Raw genomic sequence first — 27788 nt, 5'->3', positions numbered from 1 at the left:
CTCGTAAGTTCCCTATGTGATTTTAACCAATCTTCTATTAGTTTCCTGTTCATAAAATGGCTGTCACTTGCTGAAGCCAAGTATCTACTTTTAAATATCCTTTTCCTTATAACACTTCCAATAGAAGAGACCATTTCTATCTCAATGTCCAAACCAGAAATTTGTTCAAGTCAGATGGAAGGGTCCATACAGATAAATGTGTGTTAATGAGAGTAGGTTTGAGAAAGCCTTTGTTCTGCACGTGACTTCTCACAATCAATAAATAATTGGCACCATGAGTGTCAGTAGTGAATTCTGGTCACTACTGAATTACAGCATTCACTCAACATGTCTACATCTAAGCAGACCTGGCTAAGCTTCTCAAACTGACACTGAGGTCCATGTCATCCCAGTCATCCACTGCCTTGCCTAAAACAAACACAAAATCAAATGTAAAACTCTCTGAGCAATGCTCGCCATGATAAAATATATACCAAAAAATGCAGTTAGGCAAGCTCAATGAATATCAACTGGCCATAAAACAATAAACAGCAGGGTGTGCACAGGTCAAAGTATTGCAACAGCTTTCGGTTTAACGTTCAGGGAATGTAAAGCAAAGGCAGATCCATACTGAGGATGAGACTGTTAACAGAAGAGAATGAGGTCAGGAAACCTTACTCTCCACGTACAACTTAAATTGCAGCACAACAGTTCCCAACTTCAGTTGTTCTGCCCAGAGAGCAAAGAAGCCACTCACATCATACAAAAAAAGGATCGGGCCCATCATTTCAGCCAGAGTCACTTTCAAAGCAGCACTGGGCTCTCAGGTATGTCAGAGGGTGTGAATTATGCTTGCATTGCCATTTATTACCAGTAAGCCATTGCTCAGTTTCTTCTCTATGAAGAATAAGCACTGCTGGTACATTTTCATCAAAGGTGACAAATGCCCCTAAAGAACAGGAAACGTCTCACTGAGAAAAGGGCAAAAGCTTTGGGACAAGGGTGGACTGATGCTACTCTGGATGACATTATCACGTATGTGATCCTTCCCCTCAGATCATCTCACTTTTCTGCTGCATTTGGTAGACCTGGCTCTCCAGCCTCGTGTTCACCAACTCACTACTCTACTCCTGGCTCTGCCCCAGGCACAGAGGTTCACCTTCTCTAGCATCTCTAAATCCATCACTCTCCTTCTCATTCTGGCACCAAAACTCAGCTGTCTCCAGCAAGCCATACCAATTTGGCATCCCTGCTTCTATCCCTGGTCTCTTCAAGAAGATCTGAAACATTGCTGTAAAAACAGCCCAACTCCCCAAGCACTCTGAACATGCCACTCTTCTTCCAGTCTCCCTCCTGGCCTTCCCCTTGTGCTCTGGATCAAGTTCAAGTTTTTAGCCCTCATTTTCATTGCACTTTACAACTCACGGTAATTACTGTTGGCCCATAATTGCTGTAACGATCTGCCTGTGGTAGCTATTCATTCATGTATACCCATGAGCACACCTACGCACACCCCTGTATGTAAGCACGGTATGTGCTGATTAATGAAAGATACAGGAAGAAAAAAAAGCCAAATCAAGCACACGCTTTTGTTGAGAACGTTAGATTTCATATTTCACAAAATCCCAGTCACACCCAAGCTAATCAGCCTAGGCTGGTGATTTACAGAAAAATATGCTTTAGTGTATGGAAGGAAAACAGTGAGTTTTATATTTTAGTTTTAACAACTTTCAGTTTCTTGATAGTGCATTTTTTTCTCGTCATTTCTCTACTGTATAGATATGTCCCAGATTACGTGGTAAACAAAGCAAAAATAATTTCTTTCATCCAACTGCGGCAGGAACTGAACAACTTAATCTGATCATTGTGTGCAAAGAAAATATTTCCAATGACGACATCTTCCTATGTCAATTGGTTTTTATTACAGATGTCATCTCGATGTGCCATATTAATGCAGCTCTTTCTTCTCATTTCAAGATTTTAATCTAAGTTTGTTGCTCTAATATTTTATTGGTTCAAAATACATGCTGTAAAATCCATGGCCATCAAATTTCCCTGTGAGCTAAAAATAAACTACTCTTGTCAGATACGGTTAGCTGATAAAAAGTGCCAGAGACTTTTCTGAATTACTTTGATAACTTCCTGTTTATGTGGTACTGACCCTTGTCTAATAAAGATCTTTTACACTTGGAATAAGAGAAGATACTGCAGCATACTATTCCTTAATGGACAATGCTGATTACTTTTGAAAGCCTTTAATACATTTCCCATATTAGACATGAACAGATGTCAGGGATGTTGCCAAGTGAAATTTCTTTTATGCAATCTTGGCTTGTTGTACAATAATAGCCCTTTCTCAACATGGGAAAAAATTACAGACCCAACTAATTTCCTTGACAGGGAAGAGTTACATATGTTTTCCACTTGTAGTTTTTACGACAAGTTTACAATTTTGCCAAACCTGGAACTAATTGGGACCATTTCCAAAAATGGCCCAGTAAACCCACAATGTGTACAGCTAGCCTAAAATGCAGCAAATGATTGTTTGCTTTAACGTGTTTTTTTCTAACAGGGAAAAGTTAGATTGCACAATTATTTCATTTAAGTTACTTAAACACTTACTGTTTCATATCCTCCCAGTTTTTGAGCAGCTTGAAACATAGTCCAAAGGTTAACTGTTAGAGGGACAATAAGTATTTAGATAAGCATTGCATTAACCAACATATGTCAAAGAAATGTAAATTAAACAGTTTTCAAAAAAGAAAAATAGAGAAAAAAAAGCTCACAGCCCCTGAAAAAGCTCCTGTGAAACATCTCCCAAAGAGGTATTTACATAACCTGAAGAGCAAATATTAGCCCATACTACATATGTATTTTTTTTAATTACATATAAGACAACACACTTAAGATTCCTTAACAGGACTGGAAAAATACACTGAGACAAAGGTAATGGGCTCATTTGACTTTGCTGATAAGAGGCACGATACAATGACTGCAGCATGTTTCCATAACTTTGATAATAAAAATTACTCATTGGGAAAAATGTTGCTTTTAATTATTTGTTTAATGCTGATTTCATTAGCAAGCAAGCATGAGCCACACACTGACTCACAGAGAAAGTTTATTGATTAACAAAAATACCCAATAATTACTGCAGCTCAGAGAATGGCTTCCATAATCAATAAACAGTAAGATGTGCTCTAACAGGTCCTGTGCAAACGAACCCGGGGGAGCACAGATGAGAATTAACATAATAGTTATCATGGGGGGCTGTGCCTTGCCCACAGCTGTGGGCTGGGAAGAACAGAGGCAACTCCTTCAAAAGACATGTTGGGAGATGCTTGTTACTTCCTGCAGAGCTCCTCCCATCTCATGTGCTTTTCATCCTGGCCCGCTGTCCTATGGGGCCACTGCCTGCTGCTGGTGTCTCTTGTTTTATTTTATTACTTTAACTATTATTTATTTTTATTTTAGATTAATTTTTATCTTATTTTAATTGCTAGAAGAAAAACTGCTATCTTAGCTCTGTGAAAGATGTATGTACTATTCCACCAACAAACAGTGATATCCCATAGACATCCTACAAATACTTCTGGCCAGACTCAGCCATAATGCTGTGGACCACGGAGGACAGGGATGTTTCCCTCTGCAGTGAGATACTCTGTTGTAGTATACATACAGCTTCTTCCTACTAACCTATTTATGTTGGCAATGTTTGCACAAGTCTTGCTGGACAAATAGAGTCCTGTACTGCAAACACTTCTGCTCTTCTCAGCATACTTACTCTTGGCATTTAAGTATTTGCTGGATCAGGCCCCTAATTTATATTGAATGTCAGACGACTTTCAGTGTATTTCAGCTAAACGTTAGCAGAGGGCCCTAGCCCCAGTGGGGAATTTTAGAAATAGTACTTCAGCTTGTCTTTCAAGCCCACCCTGTCCCCATGCTTGAGGGAGTGTAGAAAAAAAAAATCCTCTCTTTGACACAAAAAAAAGTCCTGAAAGCCTCATTGAACCTAGTACTGTTTCAAAGCTATCAAGAGCTTTGCTTAGGCCTTGATTTAATCTGAATCAATGCATAATGCAACGAAGCTGTTCATAGTACATTAATTTTACTTCCATTTCAAGCAGCCAGTTTTCAGACAAACACTGTAATCATTCGGAGTTATATAAGTTTATAATGGCTGCTGGAGGCCTGTTGCAATCAGTGCCAATTGCTATTAGATATGTAAATTGTTATGTAAAACATACAGGTTTGACATTCTTCATCAAAATAACACATGGTTTTAATCTGGGAGATAAATTAGAGTAAATAATATTTCAAGCCATGGAGTTCTCCCTTTAAGGAAATAAAGTATCATTCTATCTACAGATAAGGAGGAAAAACACCCTCATTTACAACTTTTGTTGGAAAGTCTGAAAGATCTACATTGTGCTGCAATATTTATGTAAAATTTAGTTACAACTGTATCTTCTCGACCTACAATTACTATTCAGATTGTGGCACTACAAACTGTACATGCCAAAGCAATTCTAAACATTGCATTCTGTATTAAACAGATACAGTCTGGTTTTATATTCTCCAAGGTCAGTAATTTATTAACTATAAACACACTTTTTGGGCTTAAAAATACGACCCCTTTTGTGCCTTACTTGACCACCTTTAAATGTCTTCCTTTAATATTTGTCCTTTCATAAAGAACATCTGGGCACAATAAAGATACGTCATATTATTAACTCAGAAGAAAGGCATTACAGATGCTGCAGATTTACAAAACAGAAAACTAGAGTTTTCAACATGCCTATTTCTAGTCATAATCAGTGGATTTAAACCTATAAATATCCGGCAGCAACCACCCCAGAAGGAAGAGATGCAAATCTAGGCATAAGACAGTGAAATGCCTGGACTGGAAAATGTGTAGATATAAACATGGTCCCCCCATCCATAAGGCTTTAAAATAGGCTTCCTGTGCAAATGATTTCTCCAGAGAAGCCAAACCATTCTGAAATGTCAACAAGAAAGTGAGAAAAAGGATACTTACTCTGCTTAAAACCTAAATAGGGTATTCGTTCAATTGGTGTTTTCCTTTCTTTCATATATTTATAAAGAGCCACAAGGAAAGCCTGCTCATCAGCTCTGCATTCTTCACCTACAGCAATCTTTGATTTATCCTCACTTGAGCCTTTTTTACAGTTGCTGTTGTTACTCTTGGGTTTGGGCAAAGCTGACTTAGCCTCACACTTTACCTGGGAAAAGAAAAGATGTCATATTAGATCTAGGCAACCTTTAATTTTCACTTAAGGAATAAATACCCTCTCCTAGCAGAACAGATTGTTAAAAAAAATTAAGGCCAAACCATGCAACTGTGTTTGAGGGGAAACAAAGGAAGCTATTTATAGAGCTAAATGTCTTGTTCTGAATCTTAGTCACAACATTTTTAAATAGCCACATCTTTAAATCATTATAACCCATTGGTAATGCTCTCCAGATCTGCATTTTTATGACTATACATTGCTATGTCACAGACAGCTCCCATCTCTCACATACACTTGCCATTAGCAAGTCTAATAATAACCTTCATTCCAGGATTGACACTGAACATTGTTGAGTCCCACAGACAACCCTTGGAGATGAGGGTGCTCAGCCCCTTCCAGGAATGCTCAGAAGCCAGCTCCACAATGACACATTTTTCTCCCCTTTGGCCCACCAGGATAGATGCAAACCTTGGCAAGCCTTGCCCTGGCAGAGCTCTCAGCACACACGAGTGGAGGCTCTGCTGTAGCATGGACTTAAGTCAAGTGGGTTTGAGCATCTGCTTAAACTTAAGCACAGCCCTACATATTTAGCAGAAGGAGAAGGCTGGTAGCTGGAGCCCTTCCTAGTAGACAGCAGCAGCCCCGATGCACATGAGTCCCAGAGCTCCAGGTCTCCCACTGGTCTCCCTGGCAAACGGGTGCCAGTCAGGAAATCAACAAATTGGAACCACTTTGCCTCTCATCAGTATTCAAACATGGGGAAAAATATCCAGTGAGACTGGCTTAATCCTGCAGTCCTCCTGAAGATAATCCTCTCATTGAATCAAGCAAATTACAACTTGAGCTTTCCTATAATTTATGTATACAAAAATAAAAAAGAGCAAAACCTTGCAAACTGATGTTTAAAAGCTCTCCATGACCAAGACAGGATCAATACATTTCCAGTGAAGTACTGGAAGTCCTCTAATACAAGGTAGAAGAGATGGTGACACGTTGGTTTTGGATTTGCACTGTCCCTTCAATGCTTTTAAATGCTGTCAGGAGCCTTCTAGCAGCTCCATACTCCATCCAAGACCTGTCCTTTGTGCTCCCAGACAGAGCATGGAGACTGCAAGAGCCTGTATTTGGTACTTTAGGGGGACAGCAGAGGCGAGCAGAGTATCTTGCTGAACAGGAAAGCAGGAGCTCTTGGTCAAGTAAGACACTGAATCTCCTTCTTTCTCCCCACTTAAAAACCAGGAGCTTCCTGGGTACTTTCTGACATTTTAGAAGCAAGTGCTATGAAGAGCATTATGTAAGTGCTTGTAAACAAACTACAAACATATCACTGGAAAGACTGTGACACGCTTATTTTATCTCAATAAAGCTACCCAGTGTTCAGGCTCATGGAAAGCAAAATCTTTTCTTTTATACTCCTCCAGGGTATTAACTTTGCAGAAAGCACTGAATTAAGTTGAGCTGCCTCCACAGCTTTCCACAGATGTTGGACAAAGCAATGCTAGCTCCTAAGCAGAGAGAAGTGGTCACAAGTTTCCAAGGTAATCAATGGTGCTGAACAATCTCCCTGTTTGACACTGCAGGGTACAGGCACACTCCTCCCAGGCAATGCAGCAGGGACTGGAAAATGTGACTTCCTATGGAATTTTTCTTGATCAGTTACTGCTGAAGTATGTCCGTTGTACTGCTTGATACTCTCTGGTTACACGATTCAAAAGGATATTGTCTTCCTATGGCACAAGACACCATGTTTTTCCCTTTTAGTAATAGGTATGCTTATTGATTGAACCTCTGTAAAGATCCTGAGTTCCTCCCAAAACTCAAGGGAGCTAATGGGATTTTTATCCTATTAAATTAACTTTAAATTTCCTCATCCACTTTTCAGTTCAGAGCTTTAACTCCTTAACTTTTTCACTTTGGATCCTCACAAAATTATTAAACTGCTTCCCTTAGAAAGTTCAGATTACAATACGAACCTGTGATTTCAGTAAATTTACAATTTTTAATTTAAGCTGTATATTTATTGCAAGATAAAACTTGGAACAAATTCACTGGGCCTAGGAACAATTTTTCAGTTTTGTCACCCACTTGTGAAGGCAAAGTCAGCCAATACATCAACCTTTTTAATGGATTTTCTTTTTCAGACTGGACAACTCAGAACTATGTTTGCAAAGACAGCTTGGGCACAAATGCCAAATGAAATGTGCATGATATTTAGCTGACTGTTGGGTTAAAACCATGAGAGCTATGCAAGCAAACCAGTGGCAAGGGATGTTACTCCCAAGGAGGCATAAGGAAACAAAGAAAATAACCTTAAAAAAAGGCACTGGGTGTGAGAAATCCCCATGTGACACACCACCTCCTTCTTTCCAGTGTAGAGAGAAGCAAGGTCAAAGTATCTGTGGAACTCAAAGGTGCCAAAATACAACAGATGGACTCCAAGCAGTGTCAGGTTCAAGGAAGCTTTGAGGAAGGCTGCGACAATGTATCCACTCAGTGCCTGAGGCACAGGCCTCAGTTCTGGAACCTTCCCACCATCTGGGAGGAGATATGGATGAACACCATAACCAGTGATTAATGAGAACCAAAAGGGCCAAAGGCTATTCTGGGTAACAATGGTGTAAATCCAGCACAAACACAAAGTCAGAGAGAGCAATGCCAGCTTTGCACTAGGCACCACAAACTGTCCTCTCCTCTCTCAAAACACGACTTTGAATCTTCACAGAGTGCAAAGACCTGGAGGAAAGTCCTGAACATGGAGTTCTATGATTCTATGATTCTATGATTCTATGATTCTGCTTGGCTCTGCTCTCTTCTCCAGTCTGCTCAAAAAGTCTGAACTCCGTTATAAAGGGAGGGTTCAGTTTCTACAGGAGGATTTAAAGCTCTTTTATTGTAGCCTCAGTGTGAGTAACACCTCCAAAATGAAACTGAGGGCTAAGGCCCAGACAGGCAACCCCCAGTGGGGACAAGCTGGGGATATACTGAGATGGGCTCTGGGAACACCTAACTAGCTCTTACTGTGTGTTCCATCAGAGGCATACGATCCATGAACAAATGGCCAGTGAATACTCATGGGTACATCCAACTGTTGCCTTCTCCTGCCAGAGGTCACACACAACACAGACCACTAAAGACCTGCATTTTAGAATTTCAATCAGATAATGGCTGGGACGTTTGGAATAAACCTCCACATCTGACAGCATGCCAGGCCACCTGTGGCCACAGAAACAGCATATCCTGGCAACTTTTGAACTTATTTTCCAGATCTTGCTGTACAAATTAAGTCAGAGGTTTACTCTAGCATTTGCACTAGGAGATGTAATGACTACATTCATATGGGGACAGTTTCCAGGTTTTACAAGTTAATCCTTTCAGCTCTTCAACATGGTCAGATCAGCCAGTTTTACAAAGCCTTACAGTGCACTTCTGCACACCTTGAGCAGGAGTGCTCTCTGGGAGTGTGAAGCAGGTATGATGAGAGTTACACTGGAGCCTGCAAGTCCCAAAAGCCTGTCCAGCACTGATGACATGTTTAGTATGAAAACCTCCAGAGTCCTGAGAGTGTTTGGAGAGAAGAGCTTCACACATGCTTGTTCAGGAGAGCTGCTTCAGTAGATGGCCTTGTATTCTTGTGATTTTTTACATTCCCTGCCTGGGAGGGAACTCCACTGGGATCTACCTGAGGAGGTACTAAAATGGATGCAGCAACCAGCAAGGAAGTCAAAAGTTAGAAGTGGTACATGAAAGACCCACTTCTTCTGGCAGCACCTGCAGGTCCAGGACTACATTGTCTGTCCCTCTGTTGCTTTATTTTTAACAAACCACCTATGCTGGAATATACTCTGAGCTGCTTCTACCCAACCAAAAGCTCTTCTGTATCAGGTAACAGCAAAAGCCTACAAAACAATCTGCTGATGGTTCACGGTAAACATGCCTACTGAGAACTAAGTTGAGAGAAGATAGCAAGCTTTCTAGTCACTGGAAGCTGAGAAGATGAAATGCAGCAAGTCACTACAATCACATGGCTTGAGAAGGTCTTGACAGGCTCAAAACCAGAGTCTTCAGAATGCCACTTCTGCCATTTCCCAAGGCAAACTGCACACCCACTGCGTCTCTGTCAAGAGCCGTGGCCCTGCACCCAAGAAACAAGGCTGCTGTCAGACACTGGGCACATCATCTGAGGATGAATGCAGCACAACTTCTGGCCAAATGGTCAAAAGGCCAGGACCACTGCCAAAATGTTCCAGTCTCCAACACAAGTTGATTTGTTCCATTGACACTAGCTGTGTTCAGTTCTGCTCTCCATAGACCCACTGTCAGCATCAGCTGGAGATGGAGCATAGACAGAGGAGGAAAACTGATGGTGAAGCCCAACATGGAGTCCAAGATGATAACATTCCCACTGGTCCCAACAATGAGAAAATGGTAGGTGGATCTCCATTGCCCCCTCTTTTTCAAATACACTGCCTCTCCTTCCCTAGCAACCTGTAGGCAGGGTCTGTATAAAGGGCAACACATACGCTGTAGATTCACTGTCCCTCTACTAAAGTATATCCACAGCCCTGAGACACTGATTGATGTGAAGACCCACAGTGAAATCACTGTAACTACATACAAGGACATTATATCATAAGCACGTCTATTATTAATAATGAAATTAAGCTGGCCAAGATAATTAATGCTATTAATATCTGCACAATGATGAGCACAGTACGACTAGATAAACAGGCGGAATTACTTCTTATCTGAAATATCCTCCCATTCGACTAGGAGGGTGAGCCCAAATATAAACAGAGAGTATAAACAAATCGATATGAAGTGTTACTGTTGTTTTTAATTATCTAATACCTATATATTAGGTGCTGAAGAGGCAGAACTCCCCATGCTACAGTCCAGAGTGATTTGACAACACAGTGCATGCTGCAGTTTGCTGTAATATTTTAACACGAAAAACAGGCTGGGGAAAGGGGAACTGAGGCAAATTGAGCCATTTTTACAGTGTGGATTTTGCACATTTGCAGAGAGTGAAAACATTCTGGCAAACTGTAGTATCTGGCAGGACCTCACAACTCCACATACCAGGCTCCATCGCCTGTTACCATGCCTGTCTAATACGATAGTACAGACTCCAGCTGAGCACAATAGGGCATGAAAAGAAGAGAAACAGTGACTTAAGGGCACAGCTTCATGACGAACTTCAGCCTCTTTTATTGTCATCAACAGAAGGCACAATTTTAACTGAACTCCTAAGGAGGAGGAGGTGGTGGAATTTAATTTGCCTTCCTATGAGAAACTGAGAGCAGAACACTTCCACTTGACCTCTTTAACCTCCTAATCTCTCAGGACATTCACTGCATACAACAATACCAACATAAAGGGATCTATAGATTCACTGTATTTCCTGAAGAGATGGTCACAACAATGGAAGCATTTTTCAGCTACACATCCATCTAATTTATTGAAACAATGGATTCGGGAGGAGTTGGCCTTAAAATTCAGTCTATGCTAACCTGTTTATCTCAAAAGTATCACAGTGACAAATTTTTGCCTCCGATAAAAATCTACAAGTATTGCTCTATGTAATTTTCCGTCTTTGCATCTTACAGTTTCAAATTAAATCATCTTGAAAGTAGCCATTAGTGCTGCCTTTTTTTTTTTATAGGAAACCAAATTCCGATTTAAACCACACAGAAACATAGAAAATAGCACGTTAATGACACTACTGAAACTCCATTTTAAAATATTTTCAGAAAAAGACACAAACCCATAAATATGTAAAAGATTAAGTTTATAAACACAAACCAACGATCCAATTTTTACTTGCAGTATGGACTAAGCAACACAGCACTTACAGAAGACTCAGTAAAAGTATGCACTATTCAACAAACCCTGGAACATGCAGCTCAGCACTAAGTATTAAAGAAACAGTCCAGATTTTTTTTTTTAAGCTTTTATACTGAATTTCTGCTTTTTTTAAAATTTAAAAAAGTCAAAATCTTAACATCAAGCTAATGTCATTTGTGTATGCTTCTTAGAAACCATTACTGAAGCAGCTCTTATTTCATAGTCTTGTTTATCTTCAAACTTATATTTAGAAGTACACTGTAACAGGGTGAGCTGCTCCCTGGTTTATTTTTAATTCCAAGATAACTGTCACAAACTATGTTTGTGTGTCACAGAATGTGAAAACTAACACTAGATGCCAAGAAAGCTTAAGCACTACCAGTTACCAACAAGCTGATAGCATTAGGTTGTTAGGTGATTACAGTTGCTGGTAACTTTGAACACAGGCATGATTAAAAGTGAAGAATAAAACTATTGAAAAAACAATTACATTCACCTCTCCCAGAAAATAAGTTACGTTCTAAATTTGAAACAGCATGCTGGGAAACAAAGGCAGGGCTGTACCTAAAAAAGGAGAGTGTACTGAAAAGAGTATTATTAAGTGATTTACCTTGGCAACAGCTTTGCTTTCAGAATTATTGTTGGAATCCTTAATGCCATTTAATGAATCTCTTCTCTGTGGGCAAGGCTTCTTTTTGCGCGGTCTGCCTTTAAGATTTGGCGCTGAAAATTAATGGGAGAACAATTTGAGCACATTGTCTTATACTGGATTCGTAACAGCTGAAAGCATAATAAATAATTCCACTACAACCAGTCACAGAAATGTACACATCTGTCTACACTAAATGCTTATTATGAGATTCCCATCCTCCATGGGTTTCATCTTGACGTGCTATACATTTCTATAGAATATCCCCCAAGGCTAATCTGTTCTACTTTCACATAACTAATTAATATAAAGTCAAACACTGGTCTCTGAAGGAGTCGGAGAGAAAGCACAAATACTTTTCCATGGTACAAAAAAGAACAAAGTAGGATATTAATAGGTAACTTTTTATTAATCAGCCTGCTGCATTTATTAGTTCTAATCTTCAAGTATGAGTACTAACTAATATTTCCAACTTTGGAAAACATCTGGTTTTGGAAATCTTCTGAAATACTGAAATTCCTTACAGCTCAAGAAATGTTTATATATTCTGTCATACTTCTCAAAGTTCTTCTGAAAAAGTAAAAACCCCCCAAAACAAAACAAAAAAACCCACCAAAAAATGACCCCCGAGCCCTGAAATAGATTAAAAAAAACTCTTAGCAGAAGTTGACAAGAACTGAAATAAGTGATTGATTGTTTCATAAGGGTTACATACCACACATACAAATTAACATGAATCATGTTGAGTTTTGTCCAATTCTTAAGATAAAACAGCTCTGAAATAACACAGTGACTAAATCCTAACCGTGCTGAGCCATTTGTAGAACGGGATATGGATCATCACAAAAAATATCAGACTCATCTTTCAATAGTGGTATTACAATATAAATTATGATCACATATAGAGATAATAGATGAAGCAGATGTTTGTTCATTATTACGTGTCCTGCCTGCTTTCAGATTTAAAAATCAGCCTCTGACTACTATGGCAACATTTAAAATGATTAACAATCATTAAGTAATGACTGTACTGAAGAAGATAATTTCCTTTAAACCTTTTATTTCTAGGTAACCATTGTTTTCATTACTTAAAGGGATGATTAGAACAATGTCAGAAATCTAAACACCACAAACCTCTTGAGTGCCTTCTAATTGTTTCTAATCTTACATTTGTCACACAGTAAGCCAGTGGTTTCAGGACATTTTACATTTTAATTAGTTTGCAAATACAATAAAGGGTGCTAATTTGATTTTATAGTTTGAGTAACAGTGTCATATTTGGTCTGCTTAGAGAAAAAGAAAAGCCGTGGGTTTAAAACTAAAAGTCAAAAAAACACATCCTTTTTCTTCCCCCAGCACTGGCACACAGTAAATAAATATATATCTCTCTACATATGCATGTACGTATGTGTGTAAGTCTATATTTGTGTCTATATAAAAATATGTTTATCTCCCTAAGGAATACCTCTATCTATCTCCAGTGAAACACATTCTGCTTATTGAAAAGTACTGCAGAAAGCAATTCTGAAATTGTCATCTAAGGCTAACATGCAAAATCAAACAAAGAGAGAAAGAAATTATTACCCATTCCAGTCGACAAACATCTGCCTGATTTATATCTGTACTCATGAATGCTACAGCATGTGACTGCACACTACGTCGCTGGAAGTCTCGACTTGGTGTGGATGTCAGTCTTAGAGAAAATGAACACTAAGAGTTATTTGCTCCGTGCTTACAAATCCCCTCCCCCAGCCACTCCATTACTCATATAAACAGAGATGAGCGACTCGGCGGGAGCGTGGGACGAGCGCCGAGGACTCCAGCGCCGGCTGCCAGGCTGCCAGCCCCGGCCACGCCGCCCTGCCTTATTTATAAACCCCGCTCATCCCTCCGCCTTTCATGTCTTCCTCATGCTTACTGGTTTTTGCACACGACCTAGATGGGATGGACAGATCCTTGACCACGGTTAGCCCCTCCAGTCGCACCTTCTTTAAAAAAAGGTGCTGAAGAAAACAGCAACGCTCCCTCAATTTAGTACACCCTGCACAAACGATTACAACATTAAACCTTCCAACGAATGGATCTCCTGGCCCTGTCCAACCAACGGCTGGAGAGAGATGTGGTTCAGCCAGGATCAAATACATTTGCATGTGAATTATTATTTTATTTAAATAAATAAAGAAACTAGTTGAAGGCTCAATGTTTTCCAAACATACTTGTTATCCTGAGTTTTGGCACTGTACTTTGCATCACACTATAAAGCACTCCTAATGTTTTGCTGAAAGCTTTAAAAGCAAGAAGGCATTTGTTCCTAAATTCCAGGTATATTGAGCTTGCATATAAACACTGTTTGAATTGGAGCCTTCCATGGCAGAACTGGCACAAGCCCACTATGAAATGGGGTGTTTGCCTTCTCCCCGTGGCTCAGGAGCTGCACGGGAAGCTCTGCCTGCAGCACACACGAGGACTGTCCCACATGCCCCATGGCATGACTTTAAATCACTAAGTCCTTCCAGATCAGACACACAATTAACAAGAAAGCAACAGGAATTAATACCAGAAGAGAAGGTCCTTGCTTCCAGTATCTATTTAGTAAAAGAAAATATTTGAAATCGTTCCAGTCACAGCTGAAACAAAGCCATTAACATTTGCTCCCTAAATCATTATAAATAAATGCATTATTTGAAGATTATTTATATTTCAGCTGTATCCATTATGTTCTCCTCATCTAGGAAATATGACTAGGACTGAAAGAATAATTTACAAGTCACATATTTGTTTTAATTTTTTTTTTTTGTTTCATTTATGACATATTCATGAGCACACTGCAGATTTCATTAATTTGTTATTCATAATTATTTTAAAGCAATTTTACCCACATGTTTTGTCTTAGTTCCAGTCAGTTTTCCTGATGACACTGGATGTGCAGCATGTACTGGACAGCAAGGTGAATATCCCATGTTTTTTCTACTTTTTAGTAGAGAAGGGCTTCTGGTATGACTCCCCAAGAATATCTGAACCAATTCAGTTTCTTCACATGTTTGTGCATATGGCTTTCAAATTCATTTTCTGAAAGCATTTGTGGCAGTGAGACCTGATAACTTGTACATTCCCAGAAGGTGAGAACATAAGCAAAGTAAAAAAAAAACCAACACAAAAAACATGAGTATGAGATACACAACATATTACCACTTTAAATACGTTCTTTCCTGTGCATTTGACAATGTTTGCTTTTGCCAATTTCTGTTGGTATTTTTTCCCCCCTTCCTTTTTTTTGCTTTCTGATGTATCTAAGAGGGGAAAACTCGGCTCCTGGAATGTTCATGAGGATTCTTGATGGGCTGCAAGAAACTTTTTTCGCCTATACTTCAATGTGACTGAAAAGATCAATATTAGCACAGCATAGGTGCTGGGTACGCTTGAGGTTTGGGATGCCAACTGGAACACCCCCATGCCTGTGATCAGCAGGTGACAATGTCCCAGGAGAGCAGAAATGCTCCTGCTCAAGGCAGGCAGGCACAGAAGGGCTGTCATCAGATACGTGCATCCAATACAGCACAAATGGCCCAAAGTCCCAAGTTCAGACCTCTGGAAGCAAAAGGGTGTTCATTCACTCCAAGCCCAGATATGTCTGTGCCTTGCAGACTCAAAGAGCCTCTTCCTGAGACTACAGCTCATCCCAAGTTTGCTAGTCACCACACAAGGCAAGTTCAGTTAGAAAATGGCAATGCACAGAAAATTATCCTTGCAAAATCTGTAGGCACAATAGCAATGTAGAATCCAGCATGGAAACCCACTTCACCTTCTGAGTCCTGGCAAACTTATCAGGAATGACCAGGTAAAACACAGCCAGCTGCAAAACACACACAGTATGAACTAGCACTCCTCATGTTTGGAGAACTGGAGGAGCACCAGGGCACACTTCCCACCTTTCCCATACACGTCACCGTTGTGCCTGCCACCTTTACCCATCCAACAGCGGTTCAGAGGGACCATTTCAGCACTCCTTGGATGCCAGTTTTGTATCAGTATGTTGGTTCCTTGTTTCCTCAAGCAGGAGACTCAGCTGATGTCATTTAAACAAACCTGTCCTTCTGAGCCCACCAACCCAGCCAGCCCTGCAATGCAACCACCACCACTTGCGATGCTGCCTACTGCTGCAAAGGCTGTCACAGGGGGGTTCACAAGGAATCAAGCAGGAATCCGAGATGAACATTCAAGCACAAGCATTTGTAACCATAAAAACAAAAAGGTGTGATTATTAACCAGTATGCATGCAGTCTGGACTTTATTTTTCAGCTGACTACTACTTGGTGGTAACAGTCTTGTGCTCCTGATTAAGTAGAAAGTGTGTGAAATGGGAACGTCATGAATATCAACAGTTACACAAGCCATGATGACAACCATATCTTAACAACTCTTCCATTCTGGAATACATCTTATTGCCATCTCAGCTGTGAATTCTCAGGGAAAATTATTTATAGGAATCTGCCCAGAGACGGGAATGTTTTCTTCCCCTCCATGTTTGAAAGGGTCCCTGGGTGTTCTCTGGAAACAGGTAGTCACCACAAATCATGCAGAGATTGTTGCTTGCTGTTTGAAATGAGATCAGTATTTCTCAGAAGACCATGAATCAGAGAATCACAGAATCCTTCCAACCCCTAGGATTCTGTGATTCTGTGGAAGGGACCCCGAAAGATCATCTAGTCCAACCCCCCTGCCAGAGCAGGGTCACCTAGAGTACATCACACAGGAACGCATCCAGGCGGATTTTGAATGTCTCCAGTGAAGGAGACTCCACAACCTCTCTGGGCAGCCTGTCCCAGGGCTCTGTCACTCTCACAGTAAAGAAGTTCTTCTTGATATTCACATGCAATCTTCTATGCTCCAGTTTGCATTCATTGCCCCTTGTCCTATCACTGGTCATCACTGAAAAAAGCTTGGCTCCATCCTCCTGACACTCACTCTTTACGTATTTGTAAACATGGATGAGGTCACTCCTCAGTCTCCTTTTCTCCAAGCTAAAGAGACCCAGCTCCCTCAGCCTTTCCTCATAAGGGAGATGTTCCACTCCCTTAATCATCTTTGTGGCTCTGCGCTGGACTCTTTCAAGCAGTTCCCTGTCCTTCTTGAACTGTGGGGCCCAGAACTGGACACAGTATTCCAGATGTGGCCTCACCAAGGCAGAATAGAGGGGGAGGAGAACCTCTCTTGACCTACTAACCACCCCCTTTCTAATGCACCCCAGGATGCCGTGATTGAATCGGACACAAGGACACTGGGCAGGAGAAAAGAGAAGAGGCAACAGCTTGTGCCTGTGCCATTGGAGTGAGAGGGGGAGACGTGAAGCCAGAGACGGGAGAGCCTGCAGGTGTGCCTCCAGCCCGCAGGTGTGCCTCCAGCCCGCAGGTGTGCCTCCAGCCCGCAGGCGTGCCTCCAGCCTGCTCCTCCTGTGCCGGGTGGCAGGAGAGGTCTTGTTTCAAATCACACTCTTCCCACACCTGCCTCAGCCATGGCCTGCCCCTCCATGCTGTGCCAGCCTCTGACATGCTATGGCAGAAGGGTGCAGGAGGAGGCAGCCTCAGGCCTCCTGCCCAGCTCTTCCTTCCCCCGTACGGAGGAGCAATGCCCTCAGCCTTCTCATTTTGCACAGGCGAAACAACTTTTGCTGGCCAGTCATGCTGAGCTCCTAGAAACTGTCTAGAAACTCCTTTCCTAACTGCAGGACAGCAAAAGGAGGAGCACACACTCATGGTCTTCACAAGGGGGCAGAGAAAGGGAAAGTGAGGTGCAGAATCTGCCACTGCCCCCTTCTCTGTGCAAAACCTCACTCACATGCACACAGGATTTAAAAAAATATATTTTTGCTCTGACATAATGTAACTGCCCTTAGGAATCTGAAATTAAGACTTAATCACCCTCTTCTTCCTAGATGTGAACTTCTATCATGTTTCCTCCTCCCCAAACTGTGGCTAAGCCCTCAGCAATGCCCCATGTGTTTGTATTACACAAGGTCACACCTGAGAGGTTGAATGGAAACCTTGTGTTATACAAAGCACAGGAATTTAGATTATTTGTAAATGCAGACTGGCAAATCTCTGCTGACTGAAATCTACCCCAGCAAAAAGCTGACCTGGTCATCCTGAAGCCCAATGCCTGCTCTTGTGAGCTGCCTACCAACCCCTATAATCAAACATGGACAATCCAGAGGCACCTACAGCAGAGAATTAAAGAGTGAGTGTTGGAGATAAGCTCAGTATCAGACACTGAACCACACAAGTAAGAGAGGAGTTTACGATTAAAGATGCTCAGACCAGCTAGATGCCTCCTCAAAGCTAGAGGTCCTCTCTGTTCATGAAGCCAAGAAAAATCATCATTGCTTAAAAATCACATCTTCCCCTCAGCACTCTTATCACCTTGTGCAAGCATCAGGACATCACAGGTAATCAGGAAGGGGCCAGAAGGTGAGCAAGAAGATGGCTACACTGCCCTCCCACTCAGAAAATGCACAAAGTTGCAGCCACTGCTCTCCTGTCACTACCACCCTCAGCTGCTCAACTTTCAGGGACAATGTCTGCTGAGCAGGACATGGGAAACAAGAACATTTCTAAGCCTCACCACCTAGTACAATTCCAGCTTTGGCTTAACTTTGGCAGGTTAGTTACAGTAGAGCTCTCTCTTTTTTAGGAATCTGATTATAACTGGAAGTCCAACAAGTTGAACCCTCTTCTTAACACTGTTCTCTAGATACATATATTTTGGCTGATGTAAAAGATGTGTTGTTATAGGAAAGGGTGTTAAAAAAAATAGTGGCCTTCACACAGCTGAGGTCAAGCTATGTTGGCGCTTTGTCAAAATCAGTGGTGTAGCCAAGAGTCTTTAATGAGCCTGGAATGCATTACCTCATTTGTCATACCTGGATCACTTACTCATGCTGAGTCCAAAATAACCTTGGACCTTGTTGGCTGCTCAACAAACCATGTAAGTAAACAGTACTTCACTCGCACCTAAAACATGTTCCTTTTTCTTGCTTGCTCCACATCACTTACTCTAGAGAGTAAGTGCTTAGAGAACATCTAAGCAATTGTAATGCCCGTGATCAAAGTTCTTGCCTTTTCCAGGCCCCTCTGACCTGCATAACTATTTCCTGAAACAACTTTTGATTCTGGCCTGCTGATACTCCTGTTTCTCAGAAACACTTCAGAAGTGTGAGAAAAAAAGGAAAAATAAAAAAGGAAAAGGGCAGGACAACCATCGCCATATTTTGCTGAGGAATGTACTGGTACAGCTGCTCAGCCAGATTTTGGCTGCCTGTTGTTTTTGTGACCAGGTTTCCATCCAGTAGAAAGATGAAGGGAAAGGAAGGAGCAGCAGCATTTTTGCCAAGTGCAAGAGTATGACAATACAAGAAAAACCCCCACAACTGAGCTTGTAAAACTGTCCAGGGCCATCAGCGAAGAAGGGCCAGTGGAAGATCTGTGTCTACTTTTAGGGTGGGTCTATAGAAGTCAGGTGAGCTCTAAAAATGTGAGGTGAGAGTGCACCAGAGGGAGAGTAATCACAAAGCTGGAATTAAAGTGGAGCACTGGAAGGCACAAGAAGTTAATAAACAGGGATGTACTGCAGTGCTGAATTTAGAAAACTAGTGTGCTTGCACGAAACAAGCTGCATCACACCTGCTAAACGCATCAACAGTACCTCCTCCCTGTAGAACACCTTGCAGAACACCTCCTCAGAGTATCCTTTTGCACTGTGCCAGTCCTTCATAGGTCTTCTAGTTTTGACACAAGCAGGAAAGCTGTGATACCAGAACGCTTGGCCCTAAGCTACAAAACCATCAATAGACACAGAACAGACTAGAAGACTTTCCCTCTCAGGCAGCTGTAAATGGCAGGATGTGTCAGATCACAGAACTATTCCTGATTCAGGTGCCAAACAGAAGCTGGAGGTGATATATGGAGCTGCCTACCCATCAAAGTAAAGAGGAGAAGAATGGTTCCAGATCTCCAGAAAATCCATGCTGGCAGGTTGCTGAGGACACCCCTAAAGCAGACTGGCAAAAGTTAGCTCTTGGCTGAAAAACATGCTTCCATGTTGCACCTTTTAAAATGTAATGAATAGAAAGTTAACAGTTTTAATGGTTTTAACACTTACCCCTCTAGGGGGCTTCTGGCATTCTGCAATATCTGAAAGTTAAGAAAAGCATATTGCTGTATTTAAGCATGGTCTCAACACCTATTCAAAGGTTAGTTAATTTCATATAATGTTCTAGAGTCCCAGCTGCTTCCTTGATTTCCTCATCGCCTCCATCTCTTTGTTTTCTCTCCTTCATCTCCTTCCCTTTTCTGCATCCTGAGTTCAGAATCTTATATGTAACTGAATTTTCCTTTCACCCCTCAAAATTTATTTAAAAGCTTCTGCCTCCTGGAAACAGGGTCCAAGAAGGAGGGCCTAGGGCATTTATCACTCAGACACAGTGAGCAGAGCTGGTGAAGAGAAGCAAGTTGCAACCAACCTAGTATTGCATCAAAGGGTCAGAAATTAAAGTGGCTGGAAAATAAAGCAAAATACCAGACTAGACTAATAAAAACCCACCTTTGTTTAGGAAAAAACAGTATCAACTGAAATTAAAGAAACTTTCTACAGGATCCTAAGTACACCTATGGAAGTGAGTGATGAGCACCTACCAACAACTACAGCTCCCATTGAGCTCTGAAGGTCACACAGCCTCTCCACAAACACATACCTCTTGCCTACTCAAGCAGCACATAAAACAATGTGAATATTAAAGCCATTTTTACTATATTTTTTTCTACATCCAAACACTTGTTTATTCCCTTTCTTTATAACTGAACATGCCAGACCTGCCCTGGAAATTTAAGAGCACAGCAGCAAACAACCTTGTTGGGAATACTAAGGATACATGCTGCTTTCTAACCCACATGGAGAAAGAGCAGACTTGTGTAGCCATTCCTGAAAGTTTTGTTTTGGAAATGAGATATCCCATGCTCCATGTGGGGAAAATCAATTTGCTACCTCTCTAAAGAAAACATTCCTCATTTGGAAATAAGTGAAACAGACACTTCCTTGTGTGGATTAATGTGGAGACATGTGACTTGGTGCAGACTGTTGTTTTGACCCCCCTCTTGACCAGACAATCTCTGAAAAAAGCAAAAAGGTGGTATTTTTCATGGATTACAGTTCAGACTAGCATTGCTTTTAATAGAAAAGTTAGAGGCATTGCAAATACCAAGCTGGCCAATTGCGCCAAAAATTGAATGTTTTTCGTTTCCATAAAGACAGGAATAAGATTCAGGACAAGGCCTGGAGTCTCGTTTTCTTCATTTCAGCACAGTTGGAAGTTAAGACTTTTGCTTGATCCTGGCTTCTTTCTGTCCTGCTGACTAATCTCAGTTTTAAGAAAGTGGAAAACAGTTTGGCATTTTTTTGGGACAAAAATCTATACATGTGTTAGAAATTATGAAGTGCAGCAAATGGAAAAGGGAAGCTGAAGACTTCAGAGAAAAATGTATGCCTGACAAATATGTGACATTAAAGTAGACCTTAGAGCAAATTAAAACAATAATAATTAAAGAATCCAGTCTAGGCCTATTACTGGCTGCAGATGACAGGATTGTTATTAATGATTCAAAAAGAGGCAGAGGTGTTTGGTAAATATTTGTTCCGTATTTGCCAGATGATATGCTTGCAAAAGAATATAATTAAAGCCAGTCAATTGACTTGGTTTTACAGAAACCAGGTCTTAAAACAACAAAAAAGAAAAACAAAGCACCTTATTTTTATACTTTGAAACTACAAGGATGGCTAGAGAAAAACTAGCTGCATGCATGGTACTTACCTGCATTTCAGTAAGACAGCTGATTTAAGACTGTAGAGCACTTTGATTAAAAAACAGCACTTCATAATTTTATTCAAGCATATATTAAATGGCTTAAGCACTGGCTAAATGATAGAGCTAAAAGCAGGCATCAGTGGGGAATCTCTATAAAATGAAAATATTTCTGGTGGGATTCCACAGGAGTTGCTCTTAGCCTTGCTAGTATTCAACATTTGTGTCAGTGAAAGAAATGTAAGGTCCCTGACGTTAACATTCACACTGACACAAGGACTGGCACAATGCTCACACTGAGTCATACAAACAAGTAACCAGAAGGAAAAATGGACCATGCAAACACAATGCTCTTCAGTAGAGCTCCAGCGTGAAATCTGTAAGCAAGGACTACAGGTCCCACTGACCAAGCTATGGGTGACACCTCACTGGAAATTCAACATACTCTGATAGGAAGATGCTATAACCAAAGGGAAGTCTGCTCTCAAGGAGCAGGTCTGAAAAACTCAAGGTATGCTGGGTTTGAGTGAAAATGACTGAGAACTGACTTCACCAGGTGCCTCAAAGGTCAGGAAAAGCTGCTACTCAGAAGCAACGAGGCACAACCATGAGGCATGCCTAGGCACTGCAGTCTACATATAGAGGATGTAATGGCAGTATACAGAGGCATGTGTTTTACCAGCTTTCAGAGGGCCTTCAGGAAAAGCCTGATCCGGACACAAGTCAGTGTACAGACTGCAAGAAGAAATTAACACAATTTGAGGGCCTTTGTTAAGGTAACAGACTGGAGCTGGGCGTCCCACCTCAGGCACGGTGAGCGCCCAGTCCAGGCTGCTGCTGGGAGAGCCTTGCTGCTGCAGGCAGCTGCAGCAGCCTGCCTGGCTGCACAGAGGAGGCTCCAGCTGTCTGGCTGTGGTCCTTGCTCAAACAGCTGCTTTCCTTCTCCTTCAGAAAAAAGGTGGTGAACTGGATGAAAGCATTTGTCGGTAATTTTGGCAGATGAGCCATTATTTGGGGTTCGTACCAGATTGAATGACTCAGTGGTTCTTCTGGTGAGAAACTGCAGTAGTATAGGATCAAATACAGTAAAGAACTGTGGTGTGCAGGACAAGGCACATGAAAAGCTGTAGCCTTGATTCAGCGAAGTGAATGCCTAACTCATAAAGACCTAGAGCATGAAGAGACCTCTGATGACCTCACTGGGGCTATTCACATCTTTGAGGCTGAGCCTGCATTAAGTATAGAACACAACCAAGCCAGCATGACCCTGCCACTAAGGCGAAAGAAGCATTCAGGCCCTGAACAAAGAAATCGTCCTATCTTATAATGAAACACCACATGCTTGGGCAACATCACAGGAGCAGTCATGGGTTCATCAAGTTTCCCTTTCCCTCAGAAACCTGTCGTGATTCTCCATCCTCCAAGCTCTCCTCAGACCAAAGGGTCATCTCCTGGGAAGCTGCACCTGGTAGACAGGGGCTTCACTTTTTGTAGGAAGGTCACAGCAATACTCAGGAAGTGCACACTGGACTTCTCAGAGTAGTATGGGTTAAAAAACAAAAAGAAAAAAGAAAGAAAAAATGAAAGAAAAACAAAGAGAAGAAAGACTGAGCAGGCACAAATGTCTTATGCAATAGCAAAGACAAAAGCAGGACAAACATGGCGGTGAGAAGCAAAATGCACAGCAAACCTGTGTGAGTCAGCCTATCCCATCAGAACACAGCAGAACACCCAAGATTGACTTCCCATCAGAAGGCTTCAGAAAATGAAAGCCAAATAAGAGCACACAGCAAAACCTAAGGTGGCTTTCCTGGCAATATTTCCTTTTCTCTCCAGTAAAACCCTGCATTTGTTAAATTGCTGCCTAGCAGAGTCAGCAGTAGCCAATGGAGACGTGACCTACATACCTTGGAAATACAATAGATACGTAGCCAGTCATATCCATGTAGACAGGCAGATGAGATGTGCTAATTGACTGGTAAAGGATGGACACTGCAGAAATTCATGCAAGAAGCATAAAATGGATGGTTTCCTGAGACTTCGCTTTTGGGAATGACAATAGCAGGTAGGAAGATATGATCCTCCAGTTGTGTACAATGTGAAAATGACAAATATATTATTTAAATCTCATGCATTTCTGATTTGTAGCTGATTATATAAGAAAAAAGTTATTTATTGTAAGAATATTGTAATTTTCTTTCTTTTTTTTTTTTCCTTTGCACTTGATCATTGCACTGCAAAGCAATCAAAACTCATTAGGCATCATCAACCTGCATGAAGATATTAGTGAAGTGACATGCAGAAAGCAGAGATTAAGCTCCTGCCTCAGTGTCTTCATCCAGCTGCCACTGGGCCATTGCCCAAGGACTGCACAATGTGTTTGGTGCAGCCCGGAGCAGCAGCCATAGCCTCAGCCCCATCCACACCTCTGGGTCATCAACACTTTCACTGGCAGCAGCTGGCAGGGGCCTGGCCAGGCACCCCATCACAGGGCACACAGCCCTGAGGAAGGAGTTCAGGAGTAACACTGCTCCTGCAAACCCCTGGCACAGTGCTTCGATACCGTTTGGCACTGCTGAGCAGAGGAGGGATCTGTACTTTTTCACTAGTAAAATACAGTGGTGGCAGCTCTGGTAACTTTGTCAGGATGTGTACAAGTAGAAAGGGAATCTAACTGCCAAAACAAAAATGGTGGCTCTAAAGTCCTAACGGTACGATCACGTGCCCAGGTTTAAAATGAGTGCAAACACAGTGAACTCAGCGGTGTCATCATCCCAAACATCAACAAAAACAGAACTGAGCCCCCTCTGCATTACAGCCCCAGCAAACCTCCAGCACTCAGAAAAATCCAAATAAAACTGAGCTATATTAATTAATTTATCTGAGCAGGGCAGAGTTTAAGCTAAATATGAAGTTGGTTGTGCAATACTCTTTTGTAGTCAATACCGGTTCTTCGGAAATTATCTGAGTGAATTAAGTGGAAGGACTATTAAACAATTTACACACTTCCTTGTGTTTCAAATGTCTAATTATAGCTGTGTTTGTCTCTCCCCGCAGAACTGTTGTATACCACATGGTATGCATATTTCAGCATCCAGCATTATTAACTCATGACCGACTGTCAGTTGATCATTATCTAACACATGGGGTCTGCAAAAAAAGCCTTATTTGGGCAAAAGCAGGCTTCTGACCCGCTCCCGCTCTGTTTTCCCCCAGAAGAACTTCGGTTGGATTATTGTTTGCTGTCAATGGAAACTCAGAGGTTACATCTGTGAGATCTGCAAATGGGAAAAGAAATCCTTACCGAGTTTAAACACTTAGTTGATATTAAAACCATCTCCAGCTTGGTAAATTGAAAGAAAACTCTCAGTTGCCCTCTAGTGTCACCCAGCTGCCATGCCAGGCAGCCTGCTCGCTGCAGCCAAGGTCACAAAATATAACCTGATTTCATGCAACGAGATTTACTACACATGTAATATTTCGTATAAAAGGGCGAGGGGGAATGCTTTCTCCTCCAGGGAAGTTCAGGACTTGGGCCCCTGGAAGTCCAGAGCTCGCATGATGTTTACGGCTGTAATTGCGGTGCATGACACACTGGTTTTATGAGTGAGAATCTCTGAAATCACTGTGCACTGCACTCCATAAAGTTCATTCATAACTAAAAATAGACTAATGTACAAACTGATTTAGCATTATACTGAAGCTAAGGAACATAGGGAGTCTGGAGAATTCCCTAATATGGAAAAGAAGCTGAGTTTTCAAAAGCAGCAGTTTATTTGTTTCTGAAAATGGACAACACATGTAGAAGATTTAATATACAGAACCAGGTGTATATATAGCATAGATCTTCATATGTGCCCATTTTCATTCTATATAAAGGCTTTATACAGCCTGAAACTATAAATTTTATAATAGATTACTAAATTAAGTCTGCACAATCACTTCATAAAAAAAAATAATTTCAATTTAAAATACAGCTGTAGGGGTTTGGACAATTTCCTGCATAATAGAGGCCCATCCCTGAAATGTAAATAACACCGGTATTAAAACAAGTCAATCAGGCACATCAGGAAAAAAAAAAAAGGTACGTGAAAACATAAACGCATTTTCCAGCCTATCCTAAGGAAGCTAAACCTTTATTTTATTTGAATGCTGCTTTGATAAATCACTACTGCTTCAGCTGGCTTCCCCCCCACGCTTCCCCACCCCCAATGTTCTGTTTTTCCTAAGAGAAATCCAGGGCTGATTAAGTCTGAACATTTTGAATACACCAAACCATCAGGGTTTTGCAATAAGAATTATTCACTTCTTTTCCTGTGTACTGTCAGCATTCTTAAAATACTGTTACTATAAAATTAAAGAGCGTGCTCTTCAGAAACACATAACATTGCCTGCTCTGTTTTTTTCAACTGCAATTGTGCAATTTTAAAATTCTCTTCTTTCTCAATGCCTTTTCCCCAAACAAATACCTCTGGTATTTTTTAGGTTACAAAAACAAGTTAGACCTTTTTTTTAAAAAAACAAAACAAAACAACAAAAAAACCAAAACTAACCTTAACAGGTCACCTGTAATATTATTGACTGATTACACAGCAAAAATGACAAACATTACTTAATTAACTTAGGATATATAGCAAATAATAAGGCTTTCTCCTCTTAATTTGACAAGATTGAAATATTGCAAGAAATGCATATGGCAATTCAGGAAATATAATTATGGAAAAGGTGAAATGAACAGTTGAAAAGACAAATTATTTGATTTGCATACGCAGATATTTGTAAGGCATCGCCTTTCTTCACTGCCTGAGTAACACTTCCCAGTTGCTCTCACACCCACAGCAAAGCTCCCAAGTGCAGTAATTGCCCTTCCTACCCCAAAGTGTTGCCCCTCTTGGCAACGGGAGGCTTTTGCTGACAGCAGCCAGCAAGGTCATGGGACACTGTGAAGGGCAGACACGGTACAGCCAGGCAATAAAGCATCACAAGAGGTGCCAGGACCCCCTGTCCAGGGACCCTGACCAGTGGCTCCACCCACAGGTGCTACTCCCAGCATTCCCATTTTTCAGGGGAAGGCTGTCTCTTGGCTTCAAACTAAGCCAGGACCCCCAAATACTGAAATTGCTACTGAAATTATTAAAAGGGAGTATTACAGCTCTATTTGCTAGGGTTTGGTTAGGGCTACAGTATTTGCTCTATAATTTGCTCTAGTAATTGAACCCTGGCTCCCAAGTCACATGGAGCTTGTAGGGTTCCCAAGCCCAACTTCCCAGCCAGGGGACATAAGCCCAGCAGCAGGGTGCAAGAGCTAGGCAGCAACTTAAAAAATGACCTGCAAAAGGCCACTGCAGTAGGGATGCAATTGTCTGCTGAGCCCAGCATTATCCGGCTGTGTCAGGGCTCACCTGCTTCCAGACCTGTATCTCAGGGCAAAGGTGGGACCCTTCGCAAGCCACTGTCCTCCTTGCCTGCAGACCAGTCTCTTGGGCTGGGCCTTTCACCTGATGTGTTCTGTAGGATTAGGCTGCTGGAAGACTGTGGGAGGTTCAGAAAGCTCAAAAACTTATTTTCTCTGCCTCATGAAATACACAAGAATGTTATTGACTAATCCCGGTCAGCCCCCTCCTCCTGATAGCATCTGGGAGGGCTTTCACATTGTAAAGGAATCCTCATCCTCATTTCCGATAAAGGTACTGCTCCACTCCCAGGTGCACCTGCTGTTGGATCTAGGTTTTCCTAGAAGCCTCCCCACCAGCCATGACCTGACACTGCTTTGTTTAGGAGACCTGACAGAGTGTCATGGGCGGCCAAAACTTCCGTGTACCTAATTTTAAACAGATAAAAGTAGCACAAAGGCAAATCAGCACCTCTCCTGGATTTCCAAGTACTCTATTAAGTAGACTTGGACTTCAGCTAAAGTGAGTATGAAGATTCATTGTCCCAAGAGATAAGTATTGACTGAGGAAAAGCAAAGGTCAAGTTGGTCAATATTTACTCAAGAAACTCTAAATCTTGACGCAGTGTAAGGTACACTCTGCGTATCTTTATCAGCTACCTCTGGAGATCTTCTTATGACTAAGGATTTCAAAAGTATAGTCATCTCCCCTCTAAAATTTGTATTAAAAAAACCCCACCTTACACATACCTACAGCAAATAGGAAGCTTTCCATGCCTGTGGCTTCAGCAAAAGAAGTGCTGATTTGCAAATGCTGTC

General features: G+C 41.4%; 1 protein-coding gene across 4 annotated transcripts in view; it reads right to left on the bottom strand.

The window, feature by feature from the left end:
* The window catches only part of ARID5B (AT-rich interaction domain 5B), a 117623-nt gene that overhangs the window by 24275 nt on the left and 65560 nt on the right, over positions 1 to 27788 (bottom strand). For 3 of the 4 annotated variants that reach the window (XM_051618727.1, XM_051618729.1, XM_051618726.1), the window contains 3 exons: positions 11689 to 11801; positions 5021 to 5225; positions 2602 to 2654 (listed from right to left, as the gene is read on the bottom strand). In XM_051618727.1, coding sequence (XP_051474687.1) covers positions 2602 to 2654; positions 5021 to 5225; positions 11689 to 11801 — 371 coding nt within the window. Of the gene's footprint in view, positions 1 to 2601; positions 2655 to 5020; positions 5226 to 11688; positions 11802 to 13311; positions 13403 to 27788 lie in introns of those variants that run through there. The other variant, XM_051618728.1, reaches the window with a different exon arrangement.

This window comes from Apus apus, chromosome 4 (genome assembly GCF_020740795.1).
Source record: "Apus apus isolate bApuApu2 chromosome 4, bApuApu2.pri.cur, whole genome shotgun sequence".
Classification (NCBI taxonomy): Eukaryota; Metazoa; Chordata; class Aves; order Apodiformes; family Apodidae; genus Apus; species Apus apus.
The sequence above is the reverse complement of the archived record's forward strand: the minus strand, read 5'-3'. Positions and strand labels throughout refer to the sequence as shown.